At 39.5% G+C, this 14,756-nt stretch overlaps 1 protein-coding gene across 1 annotated transcript in view; it reads left to right on the plus strand.

Moving 5' to 3' along the window:
• The window catches only part of Rsu1 (Ras suppressor protein 1), a 164,527-nt gene that overhangs the window by 80,362 nt on the left and 69,409 nt on the right, over positions 1-14,756 (plus strand). Inside the window, exon 8 of the mRNA XM_013014768.1 lies at positions 1,644-1,776. Coding sequence (XP_012870222.1) covers positions 1,644-1,776 — 133 coding nt within the window. The remainder of the gene's footprint in view (positions 1-1,643; positions 1,777-14,756) is intronic.

Below are 14,756 nucleotides of genomic sequence, written 5' to 3' on the forward strand. Positions count from 1 at the left end.
GTAATGTCTGTTTTACCTCAAAGCATTAAACGAAATTATAATCACTTCTCGTTCTCCCTGTTTCTAACAATTGCAAGTCCACATACCAGAGAAGACAGATTTAAAAAGATTCCATTCTTTGAAGAAGAAATATTACATCAACTTCCTAGTAAAATATTTTCTTTATTCTTTGTATCCAGCACTCAGGTCAGTCTGGAAGTGATTGGCATGGTGAGGTATTCGCATTTTAGAATCCATTTTCACGATCCTGGCCATCAGTTATGATGAAAATAGCCTCTAGTACCTCAAAACAGCACAAACATGTCATGGGAAGAATAATTGCTACATGTCTACATGAAACAGCCCTGCACCGTGGACTGGAAGTCTGAAAGTGGTGTTGTGCAAAAGGACTTTAGGGAAAGGTCTTGGGACTCCATTGTAGGTAAAGCCATATACATCTCTGCTATTCAACTTCTGTACCTGGCTGTCGTTCACAGACAAGCACATTACAGGAAGTTCCTTCACAGATTTCCACGTCTGCCTTTGAACACACCAGAAAGACAAAAGAAATAGCATGGCCTAATGAAAGAGTGACTCTTACACCATCTTCAGTAAACCATTTTTATTGAGTCAGATGGACACAGAATCCCATTGCTTTACGTGTAGCAAGAAAGCAAGGCTGCAGGCAGCTTCCTGTTCCCACACGGACATTCTCTGATCCTGTACGTAGGACTTCCCTCTTTCCATTTCTTCGCCTCTAAAGTGGGGCTCGTAACTCTCGTTGGGGATTGTTGGCGAATTATATGAGGGAATGATTTTGAAAGGCCATTTGTAAATTGACTGGAGCTGTTACAAACATTCCTGTAATCCTTGTCATGTTAATGGGAATCTTGTTGGGGTGATTTCTGAGGTGTGCTTTTGTTACTTGAGTCATACCATACTAATGTTACTTGGGTAACATTCCTATGTTACTTCACTCACGTTCCACGTTGCTTGACATGATCAGATTGGACTGAGATCCTCCAGCAGAGGTAGAAGTATGCCTTGACATTGTCAAAATAGGAATTTAGAGGTTTTTAATATATCATATCCCTTTGTCTTGAAAAAATGTTTTAATCTAGCAAATACCTAGAAAAATTCTTGGCAAGAATACTTTCCAGATTTACCCCTCTCTTCCCCTCCCCTCCCCTCACTTTCCCTCCCCTCCCCTTCCTTTTCTCTCTCCCTTCCTTCTTCCTTCCTCTCTTCACCCCTTAGTTCCTTTTCCCTCCCTCCCTCCTTTCCTTTACACTCTCTCTCCCTTTCTCACTTCCTCTCCATCTCTTGCTTTTCCCTTCCTTTTCCCCTCTATCCCTCCCTTCTTCCATTTTCCTCCCTTCCTCTCTCCTTTTCTTCTTCTCCCTTCTACCCTGTTTCTCCCTGTCAGTCATCCTCACTCCCCTTTCTTTTACTCTTTTCTCTTCCTTTATTTGGTCTTTCTTAAACCAGGCTGTAATTGCTAACATTGCATATGGATTAGTGATGAATTAGAGTACATTTTTTTTTTAATCCAATAACCCACAGGATCCTTAGGGCCATGCTGTGGTTACAAAACATGGTTTCTTATAACTGATTTGCATTGGATGAGATGATCTTCAGCTTCTTCTTCTTCTCTATCTTTTCAGGAAACTTGGATTTAACTGGTCAGAAGCAAGTCTTCAAAGCAGAGAACAACCCCTGGGTAACCCCAATTGCTGACCAGTTCCAGCTTGGCATCTCCCATGTCTTCGAATATATTCGCTCTGAAACATACAAGTAGTAAGTAATATGTGACTTTTCCCCCCAAAACAGCAAGCTGATTTTTATGGTGTTTGTAAAAAAATATTTTGAAAAAAATTATGCAACATTGTCCCTTTGGTGGCAGTTAAGACACTTTACTTAAAAAAATGTTTTATTAGAAACTACATGTGGTAATTCTTTGGTTTTTCTTGTAGAGTGTTTTTACTTGACATTTTTCAAGGGCATTTTAACTGATTTTCTTTAGAAAATTTTTAAGGTATTAAGTTAGTTGAATATTCATGACACTTAAGGAAATTCACCAGACACATTAAGAGCTGAACATATTTTATTCTTCTGTGAATGCAAAGAATTGCAAGTGTTATGAACAAAATTGTGAAGCTGTTTATTTATAAAATCAGTAGAGAATACTAGGAATGTGTCATCCTGATTTAGAAGGTGTCTTTCCACTGGGATGATTACTTTGGAAGATAAAGAAGAAAAGGCAGGACAAAAAGGAAAGAGTCAAATAGCTTAACATCATAGCATCAAATACTCTCTGATCCTCATTTGAAGTGAAGGAACTTCTGGGAAACTCCCCCAGCATCTAAGTGATCCTGCCTCTTCTGCCTTTCTTCCTGCACACGTTCGGGTTAGCAGGAATGCTTCCCCTCCCATCCATTTCTGTTGTTCTATTTTCTGTCATTATTTCTCTACTTTCCAGCTTCTCATTCCCATTTATCTCAATGCTTCACTGATCCCTCAGCCTGAAATCTAGTCTAGTTTTAAACATCTACAGAAAGACTCGAAAAGAAAAAACAAATTCCATAGTCAGATGTTAATCTCTTTCCGTGTTCAATACCACTGTTTAAGGATTTCACATCCTGACCATAATTGAGAAGAACTAGAGGATGGCTAAAGGTCACATTCTCTTAGGAGTCTCTTGCTTTCTTTTCTTTGTGTTTGAATCAGAAAGATGTCCATCACTTGTAGCACAGTTCTCATTGAATTTGTGCTGGGCCAGCAAGGCAGAATTAAGTGACCCACAGAACCTCTACCTGTAACTGGCCAGCTGTAGTTCTGTTACTGTCCAGAGGAACCTAATGTAGGACAGGGACCGTGAAATTGGCCTAGATGCAGGTTTAGCTTAGTGATAGAGAGCTTGCCCAGTGTGGTCCAAACCCTGGCAATCCTCAGCACCACACACAACAACTAAATATCAATGGCAGGTCCTTATAGATTAGAACAACTTGAAGCATGGTTTTGACTTACTTCAGCCAACACTGCAATATATACAGGTCTTAAAAAAGAATAAATATGGAAGAGGGGTATTGTTTCACAGCCCATATAGCAATAAGTGATTATTACCAATTTAACCTTTTGTTTAAAATGCAAATGTAGCTCAGCTTTAGAAATGAGTGCAGTGCATGAAAATGTGTGAAAATATAATTGCTAGCTAACAGATTATTGTTCATTTTGTTTCTCTTGGTAATTATTGCCATCTTGAGATAGATCTGTAATGGTTTTGCTACTAAAGGCAAAACTCCATAGTGCTCAGTTTGTTGGGTATCTTTTAAAAGCCCTTCTGCATATGGTAGTGTACAGAAAAATACATAAACAGGCTCTGATTGATCTTGAATTCAAGGAAATACTTTTGGTTATTCTACTTAACAGGTTTTTTAAAATGTATTGCAGATTAATTTATAATTTACAGAGAATTAGAATACATTGCATATGAAAGTGTTATTTACTTCAATTTTATCTAGAAAGATTAATCTGTGTGCTTATAGATTTTGTAGGACCTTAGAGTCATTATTAAGCAATTAATTACTATTTTTCATTTTTTGAATGATTTCTATTTAAATATGATTGGAATTCTGGGTAAAGGAGAATTTGTTGCTTTGGTTGAAATAGTTATTTGAAAGGTAGTGAGGGAGACATTTTAAACATTAATTATGTGATGTATCTCATGTGTGTGTGTGTGTGTGTGTGTGTGTGTGTGTGTGTGTGTGTGTGTGTGTGTGTGGTGCTGTGGATTGAACCCAAGGCCTCTATCAAGACTGATGACCTCGGGCTTTTTTTTTTTTTTTTTTTGGTCCGGTCATGGGGCCTGAACTCTGGGCTTGGGTGCTCGGTCATGGGGCCTGAACTCTGGGCCTGGGCGCTGTCCCTCAGCTCTTCAGCTCAAGGCTAGCACTCTACCACTTGAGCCACAGCGCCACTTCCGGCTTTTTGCTTATGTGGTGCTGAGGAATCGAACCCATGGCCTCAGGCATGCAAGGCAAGCACTCTACCACTGAGCCACCTTCCCAGCCCCTGACCTCAGGCTTTTTGAATTTGATCCTGGGCTGGTCTTCCCACTTCTCTGCTCAGTTGCTGGTGTGGGGTACATCACACAAGGTTTGATATCTGTATTCTTTTTTATTGTAATTTTTTATGATAAAATGTTGTACAGAGGGGTTACAGTTACAATTCATAGTGAGCATTGTTACCGCTTCCTTTATTTTCCCCCTACCATCACTTTCCTCCCTGCCTCCCCAATTCATCCCAGCCCCCTCCCCCTGACATTGTAAGGTTCGTTTTCAATATAGTATCCTGTACATCTCATCATCACAATGGGTCAGCCTGCATCCCCATTTAAGCGTTCTGCAATATCCCTTCCCCTCCCCAAATTACAAAAATGTATACACAAGATGCAGAACACAGGCATCAAATCCAGTGAAAACAGCGGTTATACCCTGGGGGAAGAACCTATAAGAGAAACAAAATACATTAAAAACTAGCAAGAAAGAAGGAAAGAAAGAAGGAAGGAAGGAAGTAAAGAAAAAGAAAGAAAGAAAGGAAGGAAGGAAAAAAGAAAGAAAGAAAACCTCTGTGTCCCTCTCTTGGGGTATATTTTGCTTAACATTATCTCATGTGGTCTTATGTACATGGCCTTTGACATTCTCTGCTTGTCCTAGACATGTACTAGTCACTGCAAACAAGGGAAACCTTGGGACCTATGTTTCTTTGAGCCTAGCTTACTTCACTCAGTATAATTTTTTCCAAGTCTTTCCATTTCCTAACAAAAGAGGCAATGTCATTCTTTCTGGAAGAGCACATATATCACATATACATATATATATATATATATATACATATATAGATATGTATATATACATACATATATCACATTTTCTTGATCCATTCATTCACTGAGGGGCATCTGGGTTGGTTCCATATCTTAGCTATGGTAAATAATGCTGCAATAAACATGGTTGTGCTGTTAGCTTTGGTATGACCTTGTTTGTGATCATTTTGGGTAAATGCCCAAAAGTGGGATTTCTGGGTTATAGGGGAGCTCTGTTGGAGTCTTTTTTTATGGATTTTTAAATTTTTATTGTGAAAATACTATACAGAGGGGTTACAATTACATGGGCAAGATAGTGAGTACATTTCTTATCAAGCATTGTAGCCTCCTCCTTTGTTTCCCCTTCCCATCCCTTCCCATCCTCCCCCCCACCCCCCGACCCAGTCCCCCCCCACCAAAGTTGTAAAGTTCATTTTCGACATAACGACATCTCATTGTTGCAATGGGTCCAACTGTATCCCTATTTAAATGATTTGTTTTTCCCCTTCCCCTCCACAGATTATACCGACATCAAATACAGTGAAAGCAGGGGTTATACTGTAGGAGAGGGACATACAAAGCAACAAAGAAATAATCTTATAAATGTATTAGAAACAATCGCATGAAAGAAAAAAACATTTGAATACATATCTTAGGGTTCATTTCCCTAACATCACCTTATCTGACCTTTTCTGCTTGACTCAGACATTACTAGATATTGCAAATAAGGGAAACCATGGGACCTATGTTTCTTTGGGCCTGGCTTACTTCACTTAATAGAATTTTTTCCAAGCCTTTCCATTTCCTAACAAATGGGGCAATGTCATTCTTTCTGATGGAGGCATAGAATTCCATTGTGTATATATACCACAATTTTCTTGATCCATTCATCTACTGAGGGGCGTCTGGGTTGGTTCCATATCTTAGCTATCGTAAATAATGCTGCAATAAACATAGTTGTGCTGGTAGCTTTAGTGTGGTCTTGTTTGTAAACATTTGGGTAAATGCCCAAATGTGGGATTTCTGGGTCATAGGGGAGCTCTATGTGGAGTCTTTTGAGGAACCTCCATACTGCTTTCCAGAGTGGTTGAACAAGTTTACACTCCCACCAACAATGCAGTAGGGTTCCCTTTTGGCCACATCCCCTCTAGCATCTGTTGTTACTAGATTTCTTGACTATAGCCATTCTAGCTGGGGTGACGTGGAATCTCAGTGTTGTCTTGATTTGCATTTCTTTTATGGCTAGAGAGGTCGAGCATTTCTTCATGTGTGGTATATGTATTCTTATCTCCATCATTAACATCCTATCTGAAAACTAACTCTATCTGAAAACTAAAGCAAAAGGGCTGGTTCAAGGGAAGGACCTGAGATCAAACCCCATTGCTTCCCAAAAACACAAATTGAAGGTCCTTATAAAAAGCATCCTACTTCTGAGGAAAACCTTCATTCTTTTGGATGTACTGTGGAGCACTGTCACCTGCTATACAGTTACATTGACATTGAAAATCCTATAAAAGCTATGCCATCACTGAATCCTCTTTCAAGGGGCTCTACCCCATTGGATGCTTCTAGGATCGAGGGTCCTACTACTTGACATGAGCTTCTGGCGGATGAGGTCCGACCCTCTAGGACTTCCCCTACTTTCCCCCTTGGGAAGGAGTGGAATGTTGACATTCCCTCAATTTTCATTTTCTCTCCTCTCATTCTCTCATAATAGCTACCTTAGTTCTTCATCGTTCTCACTAGCTAAAAAACAAGAACTGTTAGCTAAACAACACATTAATTCAAACTCTGAGTCGCAAAAACAATACCTGTGACTTGACTTTAAAATGTTAGGAGTTCTGTGCTGTGGCTTATGCCTGTAATCCCAGCTACTTCTGAGACAAAGGATCGGAAGATCACAGTTTGAAATTAGCCCTGGCAAAAAGTTATCAAGACCATACTTCAACAAACAAGTCAGAGGTAGTGATTCTTACCTGTAATTCCAGCCATGTCAGAGGCAGGACTATAATATGAGTCAGGCCTGGGCCTAAAACTCTAGACTCTATCTGATAAATAACTAAAGCAAAAAGGACTGGTTCAGGGGGAGGGCCTGAGATCAAAACCTCACTGCTGCCCAAAAAGACAAACTTAAGGTCCTTATAAAATTTCTTCTGAGCTGGGTGCCAGTGGTTCATGCCTGTGATCTTAGCTACTCAGGAAGCTGAGTTTTGAGGATTGCAGTTCAGGTCAAAGACAAACTGGGCCGCAAAGTCTTTGAGATTCTTATCTCCAATTAGCCACCAAAAAGCCAGAAGTAGAGCTGTGGCTCCAGTGGTAGAGCATTAATCTTGAGCACAAAAATACTCAGGGACATTACCCAGTCCCCGAATTCAAGTCCCAGGGCCAGCACTGAAAAGAAAAAAGAAAAGAAAAGAAAAAAGTTCTTTTTCTGACCGATTAATTTACCTATCCTAATATCCCAAGGAGAGCAGTGAAGAGCTCAAGAACTTATCAGAATGTTTCTTTTCATGTACAACCATGGGTGACTTCCACAGTGACCTGGGGCTTTTGGAGCCTCCGAGTCAGGGGCTAGAAAACAATAGCAGAGAAGGGGCTGGGGTCACAGGCTGTGAGGTTATAGGAGAGATGTGGCCGCATGAGAGAAGGCAGTGAATCTGGTGTTTAGGAAGAGCTTACAGAACTTGATAGCGACAGGAATGCAGGTGAAGCAGGAGGAGCTGGTAGGCGTGTCCAGTAAGATGCTGAGGGGTGGCTCTTCAAAGATGTTCTGTGGGATGCATTGTGAGCATTCATTGTGTGTTCCTGGCCATTGATCCGGAGGAGGCCACTCTGTTTGTTCCTTGTTCCTCCGTGTCTTTGGCACCAGGGGAACATCATGTGTGGCGTCATCATGTGGATATTTCGTTCTTCCCTCTGGTAAAGTAAAGCAATGGTTGGGATCACTGCCTACAAGACAATTAACATTTCCACACTGATACTGAGTTACACTGTCTCCTTTCAACTTTGTGTGTGTGTGTGTGTGTGTGTGTGTGTGTGTGTGTGCGCCAGTCCTAGGACTTGAACTCAGGGCGTGGGTGCCATCCCTGAGCTTCTTTTGCTCAAGGCTAGTACTCTGCCACTTGAGCCACAATGCCACTTCTGGCTAGTTGTGATTCATTGACAATAAAGACTTTTCTGCCTGGGCTGATCTTCAGATCTCAGCCTCCTGAAATAGTTAGGATTACAGGCGTGAGTCACCAGCACCCAGCTGCTTTTGAACTTTTTATTTGTCAGTGGCCATCTCCTTCTTTGACCTTTGATTTCTGTGCAGCAGTTATGATGGACCAGTTACCACTAGTCCAGGTTCCAGCAGGTGAAATTTTTCTGCAGGAGGGGGAGTGAGTCAGGGCTCTTGACGAGATGCATTGTGAAAGGGAGGAACTCACACCTTTCAAATTTCCATCAAGGAACTTCGGAGAGAGACCACAGCCATTTTAGAAGCTGACAAGTTAACTCCTGTCAACAAGTTAATAAAAGAGGTGATTTGACAAATGCTAGGCTGGTTGAAAACGGAATTTGGAAAGCAGGCATCCCCAGAAGGCTGCAATTTGCAAAGCGTGGCACCTTGTTCCGAACCTGGAATAGCTCAAACGATGCTTCCTGTTCATGCTTCAAATCTTGTGGCATGCTTCCCTCTTGGGGGAGAAGTATACCATTCATGTATTTTTGTTGTTCCTATTGTTCGTTGTTTGATAGTTACTGGGATTTGAACTCAGGACCTTGCACTTGCTAGGCAGGTGGCCTACCATTAGAGCCATGCCTCCAACCCCTTTTTGCTTTAGTTCTTTTTGAAAATAGGGTTTCACATTTCTGTCCAAGGCTAGCCTGGGCCACAATCCTATTCCTGCCACTAGCATAGCTGGGATTATATGCCTGGCTTGTGTGTGTGTGTGTGTGTGTGTGTGTGTGTGTGTCTGTATCTGTGTATCTGTGTCTGTGTGTGTCTGTGTATATGTAAGAGAGAGAGATTGAGAGAGAAAGAGAGAGACTTTAGAGAGAGAGACAGAGACAGAGTACAGTGTGCCTTAAATGAAAAACTATTAAAAACTGATCATAGGATTATTAACATTAGTTAATAGAATCCTTGTAATAAAATGATGCTTGCATGATGGTAGGAAACAATGAGAAAATGCTGAGAATTTCTCTTCTGTAGAAACCTAGCAAAATCAGTCACCTCATTTAGTTTGGAAGGAAGAATTCTTTTTATGCACTGAGTATTATTTCTCAAGCTGTTTTGCCTACAAATTTAAGACTAAGAAACATACATTTTTTTTTCTTTCTACACTGTGTACTAGCCTCTTACAGGCCGTAATGACCACGAATGGTCTTGATTAATCAAGTTGTGAATCCTCTAATGGCTATAGCCCAGAGGTTTTTCAAATAAACTTCACTGATGTGTCTGGAACGTAATAGGTGAGCCTGTACATTTTAACACAATTTGTGAAAGGAAATTGTGTCGAACAAAAGCTCCATATACCTTATTATTCTGCTAGATATAAACGGCTTGCAAAGCTAGCAGATTGTTTTTATAAATAATGTTAGAAAGAAAGAGGAGAGGGTTAAACTTCCAGGACCTTTGTGGCAGTTAGTGAATTTTACATACTGACAATCAGTATGCAGAACAGTGTAGACCTCCCTTTTTTTATTACTATATCTGAAAATAGCTCAGATGAAGATGTGGCAGGGGAGGAGGGGACAATATTTCTGTGTAGTAGACATGAAAATGAAAGGCCATTTTTTTATCTAAAGCTTTTGACATAAAAATCATTTTTATTTTTTAAAGTATACTATGTATTCTATTCCAGCTCATTTTTATTTCCTTTATGGGTGTTACATATGTATGCTTTGCTTCTGTTTTAAAGTTAATAAATGGATTAACACATTTCCTCCATAATATCAAAGGCGCTTCCAACTTTTGACATCTCTGGACCTATTTCTATGCAAATAGGTTACATTTTGCCAATTCTGCTAAGAAGTATGCAAGAGAGGAGGGAGATTTGTGGGCATACCTTATATTTTGGATAATATTGAGTCACATCACAGAATGGACTAGCATTTGTGAGGGGCACTTAAGATGTATTTGAACCAAGTCCTGGTAGAAAAGACCACAAGAGCACTAGACTTATAGATCAAAAGTCTGTAAGACTTTTATCTCCAAAATGCTGTGCTAGGAGCACGGTTCAAGTGGTAGACTACCACACAAGCTGAGCAAGTATGAGGCTCTGAGTTCAAATTCTAGTACTGGCAAAAAGAAAAAAAAATGGTCTCATAGGTCTCAACCTGCATCTAAGCAGAAAGGATCTGTAGCCCACATGTCAAAGGTTCAATTGTGGATTTGTTTGAGGTCTGATTAACAGTGGCATGCCAAAGACATTCTTTTAGGGATTGGAGGTTTGGGTTTGCTGAGCTGGCACTGTACCAAGTGACACTTCCAGCCTGGCTGTTTACTGGTTATTTTGGAGATGAATTCTCACAGAGTTATCTGCCCAGCCTGGCTTTGAACCATGATCCATCCTCCAGAACTCAGCTTCCGATAGCTAAGATTACAGGCCTGAGCCACCAGCATCCAGCTGACCTTTTTCTCCTCCACTGACCTTTCATACAAGAGATCGCTTCCCACAAGCTGCCCAGAGGCAGTGACTGCACCCAATCCCTTACAAACAAAACAACTTAATTTCTTCCAGAACTACTCATAATTCCTGTGTAACAGATGATCTAATTGCCACCCCCTTTGCAGTTTAAAGCTATAAATACAACCACCATGTTGTAAAACCTTAGAGCACATTTTCAGGATTGCTTGAGTCTATGTTTTCCTGGATTACAGTGTTTATTTGTCTTCAATAAATGTAATTCTTTTTGGGGTCAATTAAGTTGACTGTATTCTAGATAGATAGTTGCACTAATAAAATAAAATCCCATCACTTTCTTTCTTCTGCACTAAGGAATGAGGTTTGAGTAAAAGAGTCAGAACTTAACACTACTTGTTAATCTTTACTATAGTTGCTCATCTGTTTGTCTGTATGGTCCACAAACTGGTAATTGGCCTCATAAATTAATATCTGCCCTTCCAAGGTAATCAGAGAAACAAGCAATTTGATGAAGAATCTTTTCCTCTCCCAAGTTTTTGATAGACCTTTTCATATATTTTGAATTTAAAGGAAATTTTCCTTTACTGCTTTGTGACTTGGTTAAAACTATTATTCATGTGTGTATTATATATACTGTGAATATTTAATATATTGTATATTATATATATTATATCCTCAGGTAACTCATATTTTTTCCTTTGGGTATTTCTATAACGTATACACGTTTTTTCAATTATATGTTAACTGTCTTTATCCCTCTCAACTCAACCTTTCTCATCAATTTTCTGTTTTCAATGAGAAGGTTTACTTTTCTAAAAGTCTATAGCTAGCTAGGCACCAGTGGCTCACACCTGTCATCCTAGCTACTCAGGAGGCTGAGATCTGAGGATTGTGGTTCAAAGCTAGCCCAGACAGGAAAGTCCATGAGACTTTTTTTTTTTTTGGTTGTGGGGCTTGAACTCCGGGCCTGGGCTCTATCCCTCAGCTCTTCAGCTCAAGGCTAGCACTCTACCACTTGAGCCACAGTACCATGTCCCATGAGACTTTTATCTCCAAATAACCACCAGAAAACTGGAAGTGGTGTTGTGGCTCAAAGTTGTAGAGCATTAGCCTTGAGAAAAGAGCTCAGGGACAGAGCCCAGGCCCTGAGTTCCAGCCCCACAACCAACAGAAAAAAAAGAAAAGAAAAGGTTGTAGTTCATGCCAAATGATTCAGTTTTTTCTCTTAAAGAAAGGTACTTCTGGTTTGACCCTTGACTTCAAAGGGTTGCACTAGGTAATGTCGACCTACCCTGGGATGGTCAACAGTGAACCTTCCTAGGCTATAAAAAGCAGTATTGGGAAATGAGCAGTTATGCCTGAAGGCATCTATAGTAAACCTCACTGGAATCATTGTCCTATCTTGGAACGTTTTCTACCCCTAAGTACCATAGCTATAAAGCCAAGGTTGAGACTGTCGGTCTCTTCCCACATCCACGTTGAGATCAAGCATTTGCTATCTCCTCTAGGTCTTCCCTGTGCTCAGCCTCCCTCATACCACCAGAGCTCTGCAGATACCTGGAGGAACTGGATTCCACTGGCTTGATACTCATTGTTGTTTTCTTATTTCTCAGGGACTCCTATATTCATCGTTAAAGATTTCCAACTAATTTATAGAAGTGTGAAGTTAGGATGGGGAACCACAGCCACCACTGGTGTGGGAGAAGAGCGATTTATTCTGAACTTTGCATGCAAGTTACTTTTATATAGGACTTTAAAAATGGTACAGAGTCTCAGACTCTGTTCCTTTTAGACTCTGTTCCTCTTCTTCTTCCTCTTCCTTCTTCCTACATCTCCCACGTGATTGTTAACCATCAGGCTTGATTTCAGCATGTCTTATAACTTGTAATATGTAGCGAGATGCTTTATGACATCAATTTAAGGTACATTGAATATACATAACTTGTCCCATTTGACTAAATGAAAATGAACATCAGCTAGACTGCATCGACACACAGATAGAAATACATTGGGTTCCTTCATCTTGAAGAGGAACTATTTTGAGCTCCACTTTTAGATAATAGTCATCTGATAGAATTATATTGAACTATTCATATTGACCTCTTCAATGGAGTGAAATTGGTCAGCTTTCCATATTGATAACCTTTTTAACTCCTGTAATCTTAAAGTTCAATGCTTAACACTTTCTCTTCAGCTACGATGAATTATTGCTTGCATTTGCTGTTTTTATTTGAGAGATAAATTTAAAAGTGGCATTTTTATAATCAAACAAAACTGTCTGTGATTTCTATTCTCTACACAGTAATATCTTGTTTTATTACATGCTGGCTTTTTATTGAGCTCTGGTCTCTTATTCTGGTAGGGCATTGTTAGAGGGTCTTTTTTTAATTATTATTTTTGGCAGTTAAGGGATCTTCTATGTTGTCAGGTATTTTGGTTTCAAGTACATTGTATTAGAAGAGACATTTCAATCAATTTTCTCAGGCAGAAAACTTAAACATAAGCTCAAAGCATTTGTCAGGGTCCCAGTTTGTTCTGTAAGAGCTAAGAAAATCATCTCCCATGTTTTATTGTGTTTGTATGTTATTTCATACAAATGAATGTATGTTATTTCAAACCCAAAGTCTTTTTAAAAAGAGGAGAAAATGTAGTTTTTCACTATCATACTTTTTAAATTGGCCTCATCTGGAATGTATTAACTTCAAAATGTGTGATTGTCTATTAAATTTGATAGTGTATGTTTAGCAGTTACATAAATGATTATTGAGATCTTGGTTGTTTTGACATAGCAGGCTGACTAAACATTATGACTTTGTTCTTCCCGTGCCTCATTTTGGCTTAATTTTTTTATATTAGTTTGCTAAAAAAACAATGAACCACTACTGAATGGTATAGAAGTTGTATCTTACCATTCAAAAATCCAGAAGTTTTGGGTCCAAGTATCAGAAGGGCTGGTTCCTCTCTGTGCTGGGCCTGTTCTTTTCCTCTCTCTGTGGTAAAGGAATGGCTATCTCTACCCATCTACCTCCCTGCTGCTTGCATTCCTGGCCTCTCTAACGTAGGATGGTTGTCTTCTCCCTCCCTCATGTCTCTTTACCTGGTCCTTCCTCTATGTGAATCTTTCTCTGTCCAAATTCCCCTTATAAAAGGACACCAGGGCTCCTGGATGTAGACATAATGATTCTGCTTGAAATCGAGGTAAAGAAGGGTAAATAAATGTTGGGTGGAAGAAACATTCTAGATCAAGATTTATGTTTCTGTTATATTATAAACCTAGTTTTCAAATCAAAATACAGTAAGTGAATTTGAGGGCAAGTAAGGAGGTTTGCAGGTAATCCCTTGTGCCACACAAGCAAATATGCACTGGATGGTGACTTTAAGTCCCTGTTTTATCATTGATAGCAAAACCTGACCACTCTTACCTCTCCTACCTTCATACTGAGAATTACAAACTATGCCACTTCTCAGGATTATTCCAGCAACTCTTGCTAATTCGCAGTTCTTTATTTTCTGGAAAACACGGTTGATACCATTTCCTTTACCAATTCATTATTTTATTTAATTTTGTTTAATTCTTGAATATGTCCTGTTTTTCAAATCTGGATTTACTTTATTTATTTTTTTCTTTTTAGCAAAAGAAGACAATGATGACCCTGAATATAAATCGTTACAGGAAAATGAATACGAGACAAAATTACCAGATCAACCTTTTTTATTCTATATTTTATGGAATATCTAATATCTGTTTGGCAGTAACTTATTCTTACACATGAATTCCTGACACTTTCGATTCCTCAGACTTATTAATCAGTGCAGTCAGCATCAGGCCAATTTTATGAGACTTACCAGTCATCAAAAATTTATTATCAGATAAATCAAAGAAACAACGAGCATCTTAATAGGGTAGAGAAAGAGGCATGCAAAGGATCATTTAAGGCTGTGCTTTCTGTCAGTTGTGTGTGATATTTACAGCTAATATCCTAGAACTCACTCATAATTCCATGCAAATAGCCAGCAGTGTGACTTATCTTCTCAGCTAAATCCTTTTCGTGTTTCCTACAATAGAATATTGTGTTTGGGTTAACAGTAAAAGTTAGAATGCTAACTACTCAGGTAGAAGAATGTACTACTTTCCAGTGTTGAGTATATAGCATGTCTGTTGAAACACAGTCTGCATTTTCTTTTTTTTTTTTTTTGTCGGTCGTGGGGCTTGAACTCTGGGCCTGGGCGCTGTCCCTCAGCTCTTCAGCTCAAGGCGAGCGCTCTACCACTTGAGCTACAGC

Source organism: Dipodomys ordii, unplaced genomic scaffold (assembly GCF_000151885.1).
Source record: "Dipodomys ordii isolate 6190 unplaced genomic scaffold, Dord_2.0 Scaffold24, whole genome shotgun sequence".
NCBI classification, from domain to species: domain Eukaryota; kingdom Metazoa; phylum Chordata; class Mammalia; order Rodentia; family Heteromyidae; genus Dipodomys; species Dipodomys ordii.